Source organism: Myodes glareolus, chromosome 24, assembly GCF_982192425.1.
Source record: "Myodes glareolus chromosome 24, mMyoGla1.1, whole genome shotgun sequence".
Lineage (NCBI taxonomy): Eukaryota > Metazoa > Chordata > Mammalia > Rodentia > Cricetidae > Myodes > Myodes glareolus.
The window spans coordinates 32,841,725-32,856,386 of record NC_142049.1 but is presented as its reverse complement, the minus strand read 5'-3'; the positions used below and the strand labels follow the sequence as shown (position 1 = coordinate 32,856,386).

The window sequence follows — 14,662 nt, the reverse complement described above, 5'->3', positions numbered from 1 at the left end:
TCGCCTGGAGGCTGAGAACAATTCTCTAGTTTCATTTTTTTTAATGTGTATTGAGTGTGTTCGTATGTATGTTTGTCTGTGCATCACATGTGTGCCTGATGCCCATAGAAGCCAAAAGAGGGTAATGGACCCCCTGAAGCTGGAATTATAGATGATTTTGAAGCACTATTTAGATGTTGGGACTTGAACTCTGGTCCTCCAAGAAGACCCTTAACTACTGAGCCCCTTAACCACTGTAGTCCCTGTAAATGATTCTTACTAACATTTGAGTTTTCAGAGAAACATGCAATGGACAACATGTAAGGAAAGCCAAAAGAAATTCTTGAAAGTGAAATCAACAGATGAGAAAAACAACTAGACAGAAAGAGGACCTGGGGCTGAACATGAGTCACCAGCAGGCAGTTGTAAGGAAGCCTGGAGAGCCAAAGTAAAGCAAAACGCAGGAAAAATACAGAGTTGGGAGTGCAGCACAGCCGCTCAACCTCAGGATTTCTGACACCATGATCCAGGTACATCCTTGCTGCACCAGCTAATTTTCCACATGGGGATATTTATTAGCTACCTTGGTCCTGTCCCAGTAATGTCAGTAGCACTCGATGACAATCAAAAGTGCTTCAAGACCCGACTGGCACTCCCTGGTGACAGAACTGTTCCTAGAAAGGGTTCACTAGTTTACATATGGTTACTGTGTTTCAAACACACAACTGCAACCCCAGAAGGAGTAAAGGGGATAACAGTAGAAATCACACTTGGTAAAGACAGCCCAAAATTTATGAACGAAACCAAATAACAAATGCATAGCACTATTTTGAGCTCAGGGTTGTAAAGGAGACTCTCAAAACCTACAGGCTATTGTTATTGCCCTTGGATGTCTCCCAGAATGGAAGGTTTTGCTATTGCTGAAGACACTAGGGCCCAGAGACACCCTGAAGTGGAATGAATCTGAATACTTCATTCCTGAGGACTAGCTTTCATGGCACTAGAAGGCACCAGGCAAGCTTCCAAAGGAAGGAAGCAACCAATTGTCCTACCCAGCAATGGCACCAATGAACCACAACAACAACAACAAAAAACCAATATGGCATATAACCCTAAAGGTACAGTAGTGGCACATACATCTTGGAAGTGACCACAGTCTTTAATTGGACTTAAGACTGGTGTGGAAAGTCCTTCTGTATATGTGTTGCTTTTGTTGGTTAATGAATAAAGAAGCTCCATTAGCCTGTGATAGGGCAGAATAGAGCTAGACAGGAAAACTAAATTGAATGTTGGAAGAAAGTAGGCAAAGTCAATGAGACACAATGTAGCTGCCAGAGGAGAAAGACATGAGCCGCCAGCCGGAACCTTGCCAGTAGGCCATGAGCCTTGTGGTAAAATATAAAATAATAGGAATGGGTTAATTTAAGATGTAAGAACTTGCTAGGAATACGCTAGAGTCATTGGCCATGAAGTGTTGTGATTAATACAGTTTCCGTGTGGTTATTTCAAGTCTGGGTGGCCAGGAACTTATGAGCAGCCTCTGTCAACATAAGACCCAGTCAGCAAGAGGGGAATGATGCCTGGAACTGGAAGCTTGGTCAGTTACCCAGGACTAGTGAAGTCATGGAACTTGGAGAAGAACCTACAATCATTACTTTACTAAACCAGCCTCATCACCAGCTAACTGCACTCTTCACATTGGCCCTCACACCCACAGGTAAATGTAGTCCTCACCCCTCATCAAGGAAGCTACTCTCTGCAACAGATGGGAACCACTACAGAAAACCACAATCAATGAAAATGTAGAGCGTGGATCCCAGTGCCAGAGGCTACATCATGAAACAGCTCCGGCCCCCAAGGCTAAGGGTATATGGTAGAAGAGAGGGAGAAAAAAACCGTAAGAGCTAGGGGGCCAGGGAGTCTGCTATGAGGCTGTGACTCCTATGGAAGCTACACCCATAAAGTCTCACCCACTTCACTGCCCAAAGTAAGTTGAACAAAGACAACACCAACAGGCATGCCAAGGTGCATGGAGGAAGCCCAGGAGACCTCAGCCTACACAAAGAACTACAGGGAACTGAGAAATACTGAGGGTGGGAGAAATAGTCTTGCCCAGGGAAGAGTACAGCAATTGGTTACCCACCACCAAATGGTCAGTCCTGAAAACATACATACAAGTAGCATTATATAGACTGAACAGTTTATATTTAGAAGTGTGTGTGTGTGTGTGTGTGTGTATGCGTGTGTGTGTTCATGAAAAAGAAAACAAAACAAGCACAAATCTATAAACAGCATCAACTTACTTACAGCAAACAACAACAAGAAGTTTTGCCTGGCAATCTTGTCTACTTCCAACATCCAGGAGGAGAACTATATGATTTTCTTTAGGTTCACCTTATTTAGCTTCTCTAGGATCAAGAATTGTGGCTGGCAATGAAGACTGACTGAGAAGCCAAGGGCAAAGGCACTGGGTTTTGATTCTACTGCATGGACTGACTTTGTGGGAGCCTGGTTTGTTTGGATGCTCACCTTTATAGACCTGGATGGAGCGGGGAGGACCTTGGACTTCCCACGGGGCAGGGAACCCTGACTGTTCCTAGGACTAGAGAGGGAGGGAAAGATGGGGAGGGGAAGGGAAAAGGGAGGCGGGGAGGAGATGGAAATTTTTAATAAAGAAATAGATTAATTAGAACAACAATAACAACAGAACCTTTGAGAGTTCCAAGAGGGAAATAAGAACAAAGTACCATAAAGGGTGAATATGGCACTCACCTGACCTTAAGGAAAGCAGTGGAAAGCAGAAACAATGGGGAAACAGCTTCAAAATGGGGAACGGGCTGGTAAGTCGGTTCAGTGGATAAAGGCACTTGCCACCAAGCCTGACAACCTGAGCTAAATCCGCGGGAGCTGACTGGTGGAAGGCGAGACCCAACGCTTGCAACTTGTCCTCTGACTTCACCATGTGCGCAGTCACATGCACACACACAAGAAATAATTGTAACAAAAATTTTCAAACAAAAAAAAATTGGTAAATAAATTACCAGTCCAGATTTTGAACCATTATTTGAAAATGAAATCATTATGTATATACGTGGAGGAAGAGAAATCTTAGGAGATTTTTGTCACTTCTAGCACCACACCGCAGAATACTGAAGAGAAGAGGGCAATGGGAAGTCAAGGGTGAGGGAAGGAACAAAAGCAGCAATGTAAATGTATGCGTAAATTCATTAGTCTATGGAAGAGGAGACTGGACACAATCAGAGTGGTAACAGGGAAGGGATCAAGGGGGAGGAACTGGGAGAGGCTGCAGGCGCGAGGGGAAATCATGTAACTCTATTTCGACTGAAAACATTTTAAAAGGATCTATCAGTGTAGAAAATTACAGTCTTAAGTTTAACAATCTAGTGAGGGACAAAAGGCATGGCAATGAGAGCACATAAACTGAGACTGCGCGAAGTATGCTAACATCTGCACATTGTGCAGAAAGAGCCGTGACCTTCATTAGGCTTCCATTAGTCAAAGGATTCCTGCTGCAGTCTGGAGGTCCCGGGAAGAAAGAGATGGATGACTAACAAACTGGGGGGAAAAATGAGAAGGAAAGAGAAACAAACGGAGGAGCAGGTCAAACGCTGACAAACTGACATCGACCCAGAGGCTGCACCCAGTAAAGAACCCAAGACAAGGGTTGTCACCTGAACACCGCATAACCCCACTATGCATTTCATAACAGGGACACCATGATCATTTAAATAAAATCATTTTAAAGTATTTCTGAACTTACAAAAAGGAAGGGGGTTAAGTATGGCGTGATTCAAGAGTTACATAATAGTGGCCAACCAGCGGTCCTTATCTTACTGTTTGGCCTACTTGCATCCCTTTAAAATTAATGCTATTTAATATTGATCAAGGCACCATAAATGGTGTCTTACTACCTTAACTTTTAAGTATTCCTCTCCACACCTACAGAAATGAGGAAAAGGCAAAATAAACCACAACAGAATGTCTTAAGCAATGGTGATTTGAATGATTTTTTCCCCCTTAACTCAATCTTTTCCAAATTTGATTTGCCTTACTGTACAAAGGCATATCTTTCTTTTGCAATCTTAAGAAGTGTTACTTACAGAAATATTATTAGGTCAGCTTTCCAATTGTGCATGTAATGAGCTTGAAATTCACCACTGTGTTCTAATAAGAAGTAGAAAGCCGAAGAGGCTAAAATGACCCGCTTCTTTCTTACTTTGTAGGAGACGGGAGAACCTAGGACACAGAGCTGCCCTCAAGGTCAGGAAGACAAGGAGTCACAGCTAACCAGAGCAGACTCAGAGCAAAGGACAATGGAACAGAAGAACCTGCTGTCATTGAATTGCTGATGACTCAATGCACATAATTCTGACAGTTAAAAATCCCAGAGGAACCTAGTCATAGGAACCCCATACCACTGGGGTGGTTCCTTCCAGAAGCCTGATCACAATCCCTAGGAAAAATAGAGACTCTTTCAGAGGCAAGTGTACTTTGCAACACACCAGAACGCCTTCTGCTTAACAGTGTCTGTCCTACAGCAGAATGATACCAATTCCAGCCAGCCTCAGCCAGTCTGTTCCACCGAATGAGAAAGAAAATGACCGAATTTGGTCCACAGTCCAAGGCTCGGGCTCAGCAAAGCCTGCCACTTGATCTCAGTACAAAGAAGCTCTTCCTCTCTTCCCACACCAATCCAGATCAGCAATGGCTAATTTACTGGAACTCCTCCATGCAGCCCATCATATCTGGCTGTAAGAAAATGTCAGAAAACACTCTGAAAGGCAAAAAAAAAAAAAAAAAAGAAAGAAAGAAAATGCAACGTGAAGAGTCAGAAAGGGCAAGCATGACAGGGATGCTGGAACTGAAGTCTTCAAAACCAGAAACTGTCAACTGAACATGAAAGCTCTGGTAGACGAAGCAGACTCCATGCGAGAACAGATGGTGACAAAAAGAAAGGAGGATTCTAAGGACGAGCCCAAAGAAATGTAAGAAAAATGAAAAGTGCTTTCTTTCCACATAGGTGCCACAGAAGAGCCTCTGAACGTCAGACTCTACCCATACAAACTCTGAAAACAAAAACATTGAAAGGATAAGGAAGGACAAAGTAAACATAAGAAAGTAAGTATAAGAAAGGACAAAGTAAGTAGGAAAACCAGAAGGAGTATAACATGTGACTAACAGAAATCAAATTGTACATGCTAATCCAAATATGTCAATAACCACTTTGGTTTGATGGTCTAAATGTACCGACTAAAAGAAGCCAAGTAGATGAAAACGCAAAGTCCGATTCTGTATTGTCTTCAAGAAACTTTCTTAAATATGAAAACAGAGATTAAAAGTAGAAAGAGAAAAATACACTGCGCTAATGGTAAATATAAAAAAAGTACATTAACACAAGAACTCGAAACTAGCAATGGTTTTATGGATGAATTTTTGAGCTGCACAATGAAAATGGGGTCATTTCTCCAGGACATACAACACTTCAAATTGCCTAACAATGGAGCATCAGATTAGAGTAGACATAAGGTTATAAAACTGCAAGCAGTTTAATCCGCCCTCACAGCTAAAAGCCTTTGTTAGAAACACTGATATGCCTGCTGCTTACAGTGCCATACACTTGTCATGTCAGTAGCTGGGATGCCGAAGCCAGACTAGGCTACATAGCAAGGCCCTGTCTGTCTCTCCGTTTCTCTCTCTCTCATCTACCCACCGACCTACCCACCCACCCACCTACCTACCTATAACCAAAAGGAATAAATGTGCCTGTGCTTCAGGCAGAAAATCATTTAAGGACACAGGTGGATTTGAGATCTCCAATCAGTTGGATACAATCAATCTCTTTAGAAGAATGCTTCACCAGATAAACACATATTCTTAAAATGCCATGGAACATTTAGTGTAATCAAGGGTATTCTAACTGCAATACATTGTAGCACCCTGTTACAGAGTTAAAAGAAAAACAATCTCACCAGGCAGTGCTAGCATATACCTTTAATTCAGCACTCAGGAGGCAGAGGCAGAGGCCAGCAGATCTCTGTGAGTGCAAGGCCAGCCTGGTCTACAAGAGCTATTTCCAGACAGGTTCCAAAGCTACAGAAAAACCTGTCTAGAAAAAACATAAAAAAAAAGAACATCAATCTCACAGCCTGTGCTGAGTCTATAGCCGAATTTAACTAGAACCCAGAAACAGAAAGATACTTAGAAACACCCCTCCCTAGACACACAGAGATTTAAAGACCATGCTTCTAGACATGTGACTGAAAAATAAAACTCAAAAAATATTTTAATTGAATAAAAATAAACATGACTCTTCAAAACTTGTAAGACTAAGCCAAATCAGTGCTTGGAAGAAAATGTATAGCACTGAGCAGCATTTAAAAAGAAGAAATGCCTAAAATCAATAATGTCTCTAACTTATGGGAAAAAAACAAATTAATAAATCCAAATACTAATTATAATAGAAATAAATTAATTTGACAATAAGAAATCAATAGGCAAAATGGACATTAAAATCTGTTTTTCTGAAAAGATCAATAGAATTGACAAGTCTCTATTTAGAGTAGGAAAACAAAGACAACACAAATTACTAATATCAGAAATGAAAAAACAGGCCACTATCCCAACCCTGTGACTTTAAAATGATATAAATATACTAATATATGAATAAGCATGTGCACACAAATTAATAGCCTAAATGAAATAGACCATTTCTTTTAAATAAATAATTTGTCAAATTATGTGCATACATACATGTGGGGCTGAATAGGCTGATATTTATTAAAGAAATTGAATCAATCACTAAGCTTTTGAAGAAGAAAAAAAGAAGAGCGGGTTCAGAAATTAAGAAAATGCATCAGTTTTCAACGCTGTCTTTGAGAGAGCAAAGAAATATTTCCTGCATACTTCTATGAAGTCAGATAACTCTAGAACACAAATGTAAAAATCATCAACAATGGAATCTTTCAGAAGGCTCAAAGAGTGAGGTGTTTGATGGCCCACCTGATGACCCATGTTATATCCCAGGACCCAGACAGTGGAAGGAGATTATTAATTCCTATAAGCTGTCTTCTGATCACCATATGAGCACTGTGGTGCATGCATATACAGAGAAATATACACAGACATATACATATGTGCACACAAGACAATAAATAACAAAATAAATATAAAATCAAGAAAGTATGAACAGACTGAATCCAAACAATGTACAACTAGAATCACTCCCTATTACCAAATGGGATTTATCCCAAATATGTGAGGATGGTTCAACATTGAGGTATCAACTAGGATAACCCATAACATCAACCAGCTGAAGAATAGCAATTCCACTGCCATATCAGCAGACACAAGTAAGCCTTTGAAAAACATTCTATATTCATTCATGATATAAAAACTTAATAAATCAGAAATATGGGAGAGCTTCCTCAATTAGATGAAGAAGGCTGAACAATTACAGCTAAATTCATAATGAATGGTGACAAACTCAAAGCCTCGCTGTCAAGGAAACGTGCAGAATGTTCCTCTCATTACTCATTTTCAATAGCATAAAGCACAAAATGGGAATAAAGATATACACACTGGCAAAGGAACTATGATAGCCTTGTCTGCAGACGACATGAGGGTCCATCCATAAACTCAAAAAGAATCACTAAATCAAGTCACAAGAAAAGTCTTTGTGGATATTGGAAATTTAATTCTGAAGTACATACATAAAAGATCTAGAATATCAAAAAACAAGGTTGGGGAGTGGCGCTGCCCAACTGTAAGACTGTTAACCTTGTGAACAAGGGAATGTGGTATGGGGAAAGGACACATCAGAACAGGAGAGTGAGCCCCCAAAATAAATCTGTACAGATAATGTCAACGATATTCAAAAAAATGATTATCTGTGTACCAAAAAGTATACAGACCTATACCCTTCACAAAAATAACTCGAAATGGATCAGAGCTAAACCAATGTGAATCGGTCTAGTCTAACAAAGGAAAAAAAAAAACCCACAAAAGGCAAAATTCCTTAAAGACACAATTTATACAACAAATTTCACCAAAATTAAAATTTTCTGACATGTAAAAAACATTGTTGAAACCAAAAGCCAAACCAACCATGATACACACCCCAAATGATCCATCTGACAAACAGCTGCTTTCAAATATACGCAATAATAAGAAAAAAGATCTCAGTACAAAAGCAGCGCCTCAATTCTGTATGTGCCCCAAAGGTGGGCACAAGTATATGGAGGTACATTTGTCCAAGCCCACAGCACTGCCAGGAAAGATCTAGGCCTGCTCACACATATACCATTGTACAGGAAATGCTGATCAGAGGAGGCTGGGGGGGAACTCTCTGCACTTGCTGTGAACTTAGAACTTCTCTTCAAAAACAAAAAAAGTGTTAAACTATGGGAACTACCTGATTTTTCACCTTGGCCGTTTCTGCTTAGACATCCCCTAGAAGCATGATTTTCATTCAGAGGTACACACTTTAAATGCAGCCAGCAAATAAAATCACAAAATCTGCTGAATGTTAGCAGGAGGACACTAAAGGGACTTCAAATAACTCCAAGTTCGTAGGAAACTGGGTTCCCCACCATGCCTGCCCTCCACAGCAGCAAACTCAAAATAAACCACCAGTTCCACTGACTTGTGTAACGCTTCCAGAAAGCTCTGCAATCCAAAACTTTTAAAATCCTAAAATCCATTCCAGCATAATCATGTGTTTTGTTTTTGTTCATAACTACATAATGATTCCTATTATTCATTTAAAATATATTATCCTTCTCGGGATATGTTTATAACTGCATGTTTATTTTATGCAAATGAACATTAAGATCTAATCTTTTAGATGCATGGGTCCAGGTAAATGACCAAATAGCAGCAGAGGAGAAATATTATAAAAGCCAGTGGCAACTCAGAACCCTCCATCTGCAAGTCTTAGAAATGATTTCCCATGATTGCATAGGAATGGGGTAATGACCTCATCCTCAGCCCAGGGAAAGGCCCATGAAGTAAGTTAAGAATCACTATAAACCTGAGTATGCATAGGAAAAAGGGAACACTTTCACTTAACTGATCTGTCATATACATGATGCTTAGGTACAATTATGTATCGTGGATGGTATATACAAAAAATATCTCTTGAATCTTTCTCCTTCTCCACATTGCCACAGAGATCATGCTGTGCTCAACTCTGTTATGGTTTAAATCTGTCCCCCGAAGTCCAGGTATTGGAATTTAATTCCTTAATACAGTAATATCAGGGTGAGTCTTAGTGACTGGTGTATGGGTCCTGGGGACAGAGCCCTCATAAATGCCTTTCTCAGAGAACTTGGTTACTTTCTCAAGAGACTGGATCAACTACCTCAAGAAGCAGTTACAAGCCAAGACTGCCCCTGTGTCTAGCCTCTTCTGCATGGTCACACTTTCTCCTTTGCTTTCCGCTGTGAGTTCAAGCCACACGAAAGCCCTCACTAGACTCCGAGAGGATGTTATGGCCGTGATCCCAGATTTTGCAGTTTCTACACCCAGGAACCAAAACAAACAAACCTCTTCTTTATAAATTGCAGTCTCAGCTATTTTGTTAGAGCAACAGAAAATAAACTAAGAAAGATCTCTGTGTCCTTGTCCAAACTCTCCTCTCTAGCCTGGCCCACATCCGAGGCTTCTGTATCTTCTAAATATAGACCCTGATACTTTCCGCTGTTGCTCAGAAACTCACCAGTGCCTTCTCACTCTCTCCTGAGTGCCGCACCAAGGGGACAGCCAAATAACTGGAACAGACAACAGTGGGTACAGAAAACCCTCAAAAGACCCATGTTCTATCTTTAAAACATATGCACATTTTTTTCATTCTAATCCATAATTCATACTTACTGGATTTAACAAAAACCTTATGGTTGGAATGCTTCCATTTCTAGGACAATAGGATCTGGCAAGATAGTCTTGTAGTTTTACACAACTCTGGCTCATTACTTCCTCATGCACAGTCTGTGACACTCAGAAAGAGCACAGGCCAACATGTGAACTCTATACCCTATTCAAGATACTTTACACACTAGCACTTTCTACCAGAGAAAATCACACGTTTTTTTTTTTTCTTTAAAGAATATAAACTTGAAAAGGGGTTGATAAAACTATCTATGGTTTGACCAATATTTTTGAACTTTTAATGAGCATAAACTTTCTGAGAAGTCTTGCAAACAAAGCTAAGCAAATACCAATGGAGACAGAATTTCACGGAAACACCTACTTGGAGGCAGCGAGCCAGGATCTTATGGAAGCACCCAGCCGAAGGCGTGTCTCCCTCCTCACAATTACAATCCCCCTCGCCATTACCTGGAAACTCTTCCTGCCTTCTCCATCTGGGAAATTCCTGTTGGAAAGCCACCCTCTTGCTTTTAAAACCACTCTAGCCACGGCCACTATCACTGCAAATAAATGTTTCCCCATGCACATGTGCAGATTTTGCCTGTAAACTATGTTAAATTCCATCACATAAGAAAATCTTAGATTTTTCTTGCTTCTTAGCCTAAGATCCAGCCAGATTGTGTAGCCTCTACATGTAGAAGTCCTCTTTTATTCATGTGTAAATTCTCAGAACCTAACAAGGCCTATACATACTGGGAGTCCTGTAAACACACATAGAATATATGGTGCAAACAACCTCGCATGATGTGTGTGTGTGAGAGAGAGAGAGAGAGAGAGGGGCGGGGGTGCCATCTCCACATCCCTGAAAGCAGGACACCTATGCTTTAGAAAGGTGTGGAACAATAATAAATTGAGTAGAATTAACACTGGTCTATGGAACAGCAGATTGAAACGAGCAAAATGACCCCTAGGAGTACTAACCAAGACAGCAAGGCATAACCTTCACGAGCGCTGGTGTCTCTGTCCAGAGTGCTGAGATTTCAGCAAGAAAGACCTGGCTCTGTTTCAAAACCAGACAGAGCCAAACAGGGTTGGAATACAAACGTTTATATATTTCCTTCAGCCTGATGTAGAAACCTTCTCTTAAAATGCTTAAGATGGTCACATTCAATAAGCTACAGGCTATCCAGGTGACTCCGTTCTGCAAAAATTAGTTACCAAGTCAAAAAGCAGCAGCTTAGGATGGGTAAAGGGCATGTAAACTCAATCCGTGTGAGTTTTCCTTAGCCGATCGCCTGTCATCTCTGAGCATCCTTGGGCAAATGATCACACCTCTCTAGGAATGGACTTCCTGACCTCTGAGAGGAATGGCTGCATAATTAAGATGGAGCAAGCTTTCAGCAAATTGTCAGCATGTGGCAAGAATCTCTCTTTGTTAATCCTCTCAAAACCCATGAAGTGGATAATGATTGTTCTCATTTTACACATGAGGGAGCAGGGCTGAGAAAAGTTAAGCAGCTCTCTCAAGGCCACTCCACAAACGGGCCGCATTGCTTAGTGGGAAGTTCAATGTGTGCACAGCTAGATCCGAGGCTCCGGTAAGGCCACAACTTCCCCAAACCTCATCCTTCCCTAGACCTCTGCTCACGACCCTCTTTACACGTGTGTTTCTAACAATGGATATGGCAATACATAAAGATATATGATACGTCGTTTTAATTTTTTTCCAATTTTCTAACATAACTAATTCTTCCCACATCACTGACCCTAGAGTTAAGAGTCAACAAGCCTTATTAACATGTTAACCAGATTTCCTAAGAGTCTTCTCAATAGCCTTAGAAAGTCTACCACACTTCTTCACACAACACTTCTTCCTCAACTGAGTGACCCTACCATAAAGCTCACTACCCCATCAGAAGCTGCTATGGAGCACACGATAAGGCTGACTGGTCAACGCAAACCCTGGCAGAGAAAGTAGAGGCAGAGAGAGGCATCTTACAGTGCGATTCTCGTGAAACACATTAGCCTAGTTACCTGACCCCTTCCTTCTGTAGTTTTTGCATGAAAATAACTACAACTGTGTACCTGGCTTTGGGGAATCTTTAAGTTATTCATATTGTCTTGAGTGCCTCACAATGGCTGGCGAAGTGTCCATTCGGTTAACAGAGCAAAGCTCTAGTGTTTATGAAACGTCCAGTCAACCACCCAGAGACGAGCGAAGCCAGAAGCAACAGAAACAACAACTCCACTACTTACTTACCTGAACTGTTCTGCAGTTCTCCCAGACCCTAACTCCCCAGGAGTCTTTGCACCTCCTCCACACCTCAGCTCGCTACCTCTACTTCTCTCTCCTCTGCGCTCAGCCCCATGACTCCGCCTGCCCTCCTCAGTGTCTGTCACTCTAACTCAGTTTCTTTTTCTTCCTTTCCTTAAGTCAATGCTCTGCAAACTTAGAAAACAGTTGTCCATGGGACACCAGCTGTCTTTACCTCTCTCATGCTAAAGTCCCCAAATTACACACAAATACTTAGTAAGCAGGATCCTGCCATATTAGGAAAAGCAGATTTAATGGGTATAGTATGAAGACAGAACATTCATCATGACAACTAGATTAAGAGGAGCAGCTTGGGAGGGAGAAGTATCACCTGCCACACCACTTTACCTAAGTCAGCCTTTCGTGGTTTTCCGCACTTCCTACCTGGAGCTGTGATTATTCTGGTTCCTCTTTCCTCCCACAGTAGTTCCTCCTGATGAACACAACTACTCCTTTGTTGCACTTGACCCACTCACTACAAGCCTTGTATAGAACCGATACTGGAAACTTTCTAAGTATTGGCCCTGTTTGAAAATTCCACCTATGAAAAATCGTACAAGTAGCCTTGCTAGAAGAAGGAGAAAAAACAAACAAACAAACAAAAAGCGGACACAGATACCGCAGGGGCGTGTCGCCTAAATCTGGTAGCTTGCTGCAAGGGGGTCGAAGGGACTGCTTTTAGTTGCTAGAAATCCTCCATAAAGGATTGTCGGCACCCGTCCTGATCACAAAATAAAAACAGTGTCTATCACCTGAATGGGAGCGGGGTTCTAAACACCTACAGCTAGCCTTTTACCCAGACATACCGGCAGCAGAAAGGCCAGGCCCCCGCCAAGGCACTACGCAGTCACTAAGGAGAGAGAGAAACCTTTAAGTGACTAAACTACACCGGGCACAGGACTACACTAGTTTTCTCTCTAAGGAAGACGGAAAGTGACCAACGCAGCCTGTTCCTGCTACTGACTCCCAACTCGGGACACTTTAGTCCGGAGTTTCCAGCTGAGAGAAAGGAGCGACCCAAGTGCCCACGCACAGGTGGCTGGGGGTGGGGGTGTCCTGCCCGGCACGTCACCCCGTCTGGGACCGAAGGGTGTGCGACCCGAGCGCCGCGCCACACTCACCACATCCATGATCTGCAGGAGGCTCAGCGAGAAGTACACGGTGAGCGGCTGCGAGTCGTTGGCCACCGGCCTCTCCAGCGGGTTGTAGTTCTTTACCAGCTCCTTGTACAGCCTCCTCTGGAACTCGCCTTGCAGGGACACTTGGGAAGCAGAGAGCCCAGCGGGCCTCAGCGCGCGGTCGCCACCCCACCCCGCCCCGGCTGGAGCCCGGGACCACCCTCCCGCTTGCCCGTTCGCCCATCCGCCCGCGCCTGCTCCCGGAAGCCCGCGCCGGGTGAGTGCGGCCGGAGCCGCGCCGCGGTTACCGTGCAGCAGCGCCGCGGCCAGAACCGGCCAAATGCATCCCCGTCCGCCGTACATATCGCCGGAGACGCCGCCGCCGCCGCGGCCGCCGTCCGCCCCGGGCCGAGCAGCCGCTCCAGCCGCCTCTGCGCCTTTAAAGCGCTGCGCGCTCCCGCCGCCGCGCGCCCCCACACGTGACAGCGCGCCCCCGCCTCGCGGGCGCTCACAGAACCGAGCGGCTCCGAGGCCTCCAGGGGAACTGCATCCCTGCTCAGCTGGTCAGTGGCCTCTGACCCCGTGCAGCTTGCTCCTGCTATCAACTGCGTGCAGTACTCACCCCCTGAACAGTTCCCCCTGCCCCAACCCCTCGCCCACCAGGACCCAGTCTTCCAGGACTCTCTCTGGTGCCAACATCTGCCTCACAGGCTTCGGAAGTTTCTCCAGCCAGACCAGGTAGACAAGGGAGGGATAACCCTGTACAGTCCCTGCAGGACCTGGTGTTTCCAGGGGCCAGCTGGATGTGGGCAAGGCTTTCTCTGGAAAGAGGAGCATGGCAAATATATGGTGTGATATTCCCGGCAGGGAGCCTGGCTTAGTCTCTCTCTCTCTCTCTCTCTCTCTCTCTCTCTCTCTCTCTCTCTCTCTCTCTCTCTCCTTTTAAAACTGGTTTGGAAAATTAAAACCTTAGCTCTAATCCCTTGTTTGATCGACAAGCCAGATTTTGGTTGTGTAGGCCTTTGGGACTCAAAGGACAGTAAAAGATCAAGGAGAGGTTGAGGGGGACCAGCCACAGAGGCCTTAGCCTTCATTGTGATTCTGAGAAGGGAGGAAGATACTGAGGAGAGCCGTCATCAGAGGTGAGGAAGGCTGGACCCCCTGTATCCCCAGAAGCACAGTAAGAAAACCCACTCTGGAGATTCCCTTAGGGGCCTCTGTTCCCTGTCTTGCCACAGATATCAGAGCATCTGAGTCTATGGATTAGACAGCATGACACTAAAAATGAGGGGCAGGCTTATCAAGAAATGACTAAGCTGGAAGGTACCCCTAAGCATGGGAATGGGGTAGTGAGTCCAGCCACGTG

The 14,662-nt window shown here is 43.5% G+C and overlaps 1 protein-coding gene across 2 annotated transcripts in view; it reads right to left on the bottom strand.

Annotated features, from left to right (window-relative positions):
- Positions 1–13,710, bottom strand: part of Chrna7 (cholinergic receptor nicotinic alpha 7 subunit) — a 116,141-nt gene extending 102,431 nt beyond the window's left edge. For both annotated transcript variants that reach the window (XR_015736295.1, XM_085682682.2), the window contains exons 1-2: positions 13,605–13,710; positions 13,300–13,439 (exon numbers count right to left, since the gene is read on the bottom strand). Coding sequence is in view for 1 of the 2 variants with exons in the window: in XM_085682682.2 (XP_085538808.2) it covers positions 13,300–13,439; positions 13,605–13,659 (195 nt within the window). In the remaining variant the exon portion in view is untranslated. The remainder of the gene's footprint in view (positions 1–13,299; positions 13,440–13,604) is intronic.
- Positions 13,711–14,662: the final 952 nt, after the last annotated feature.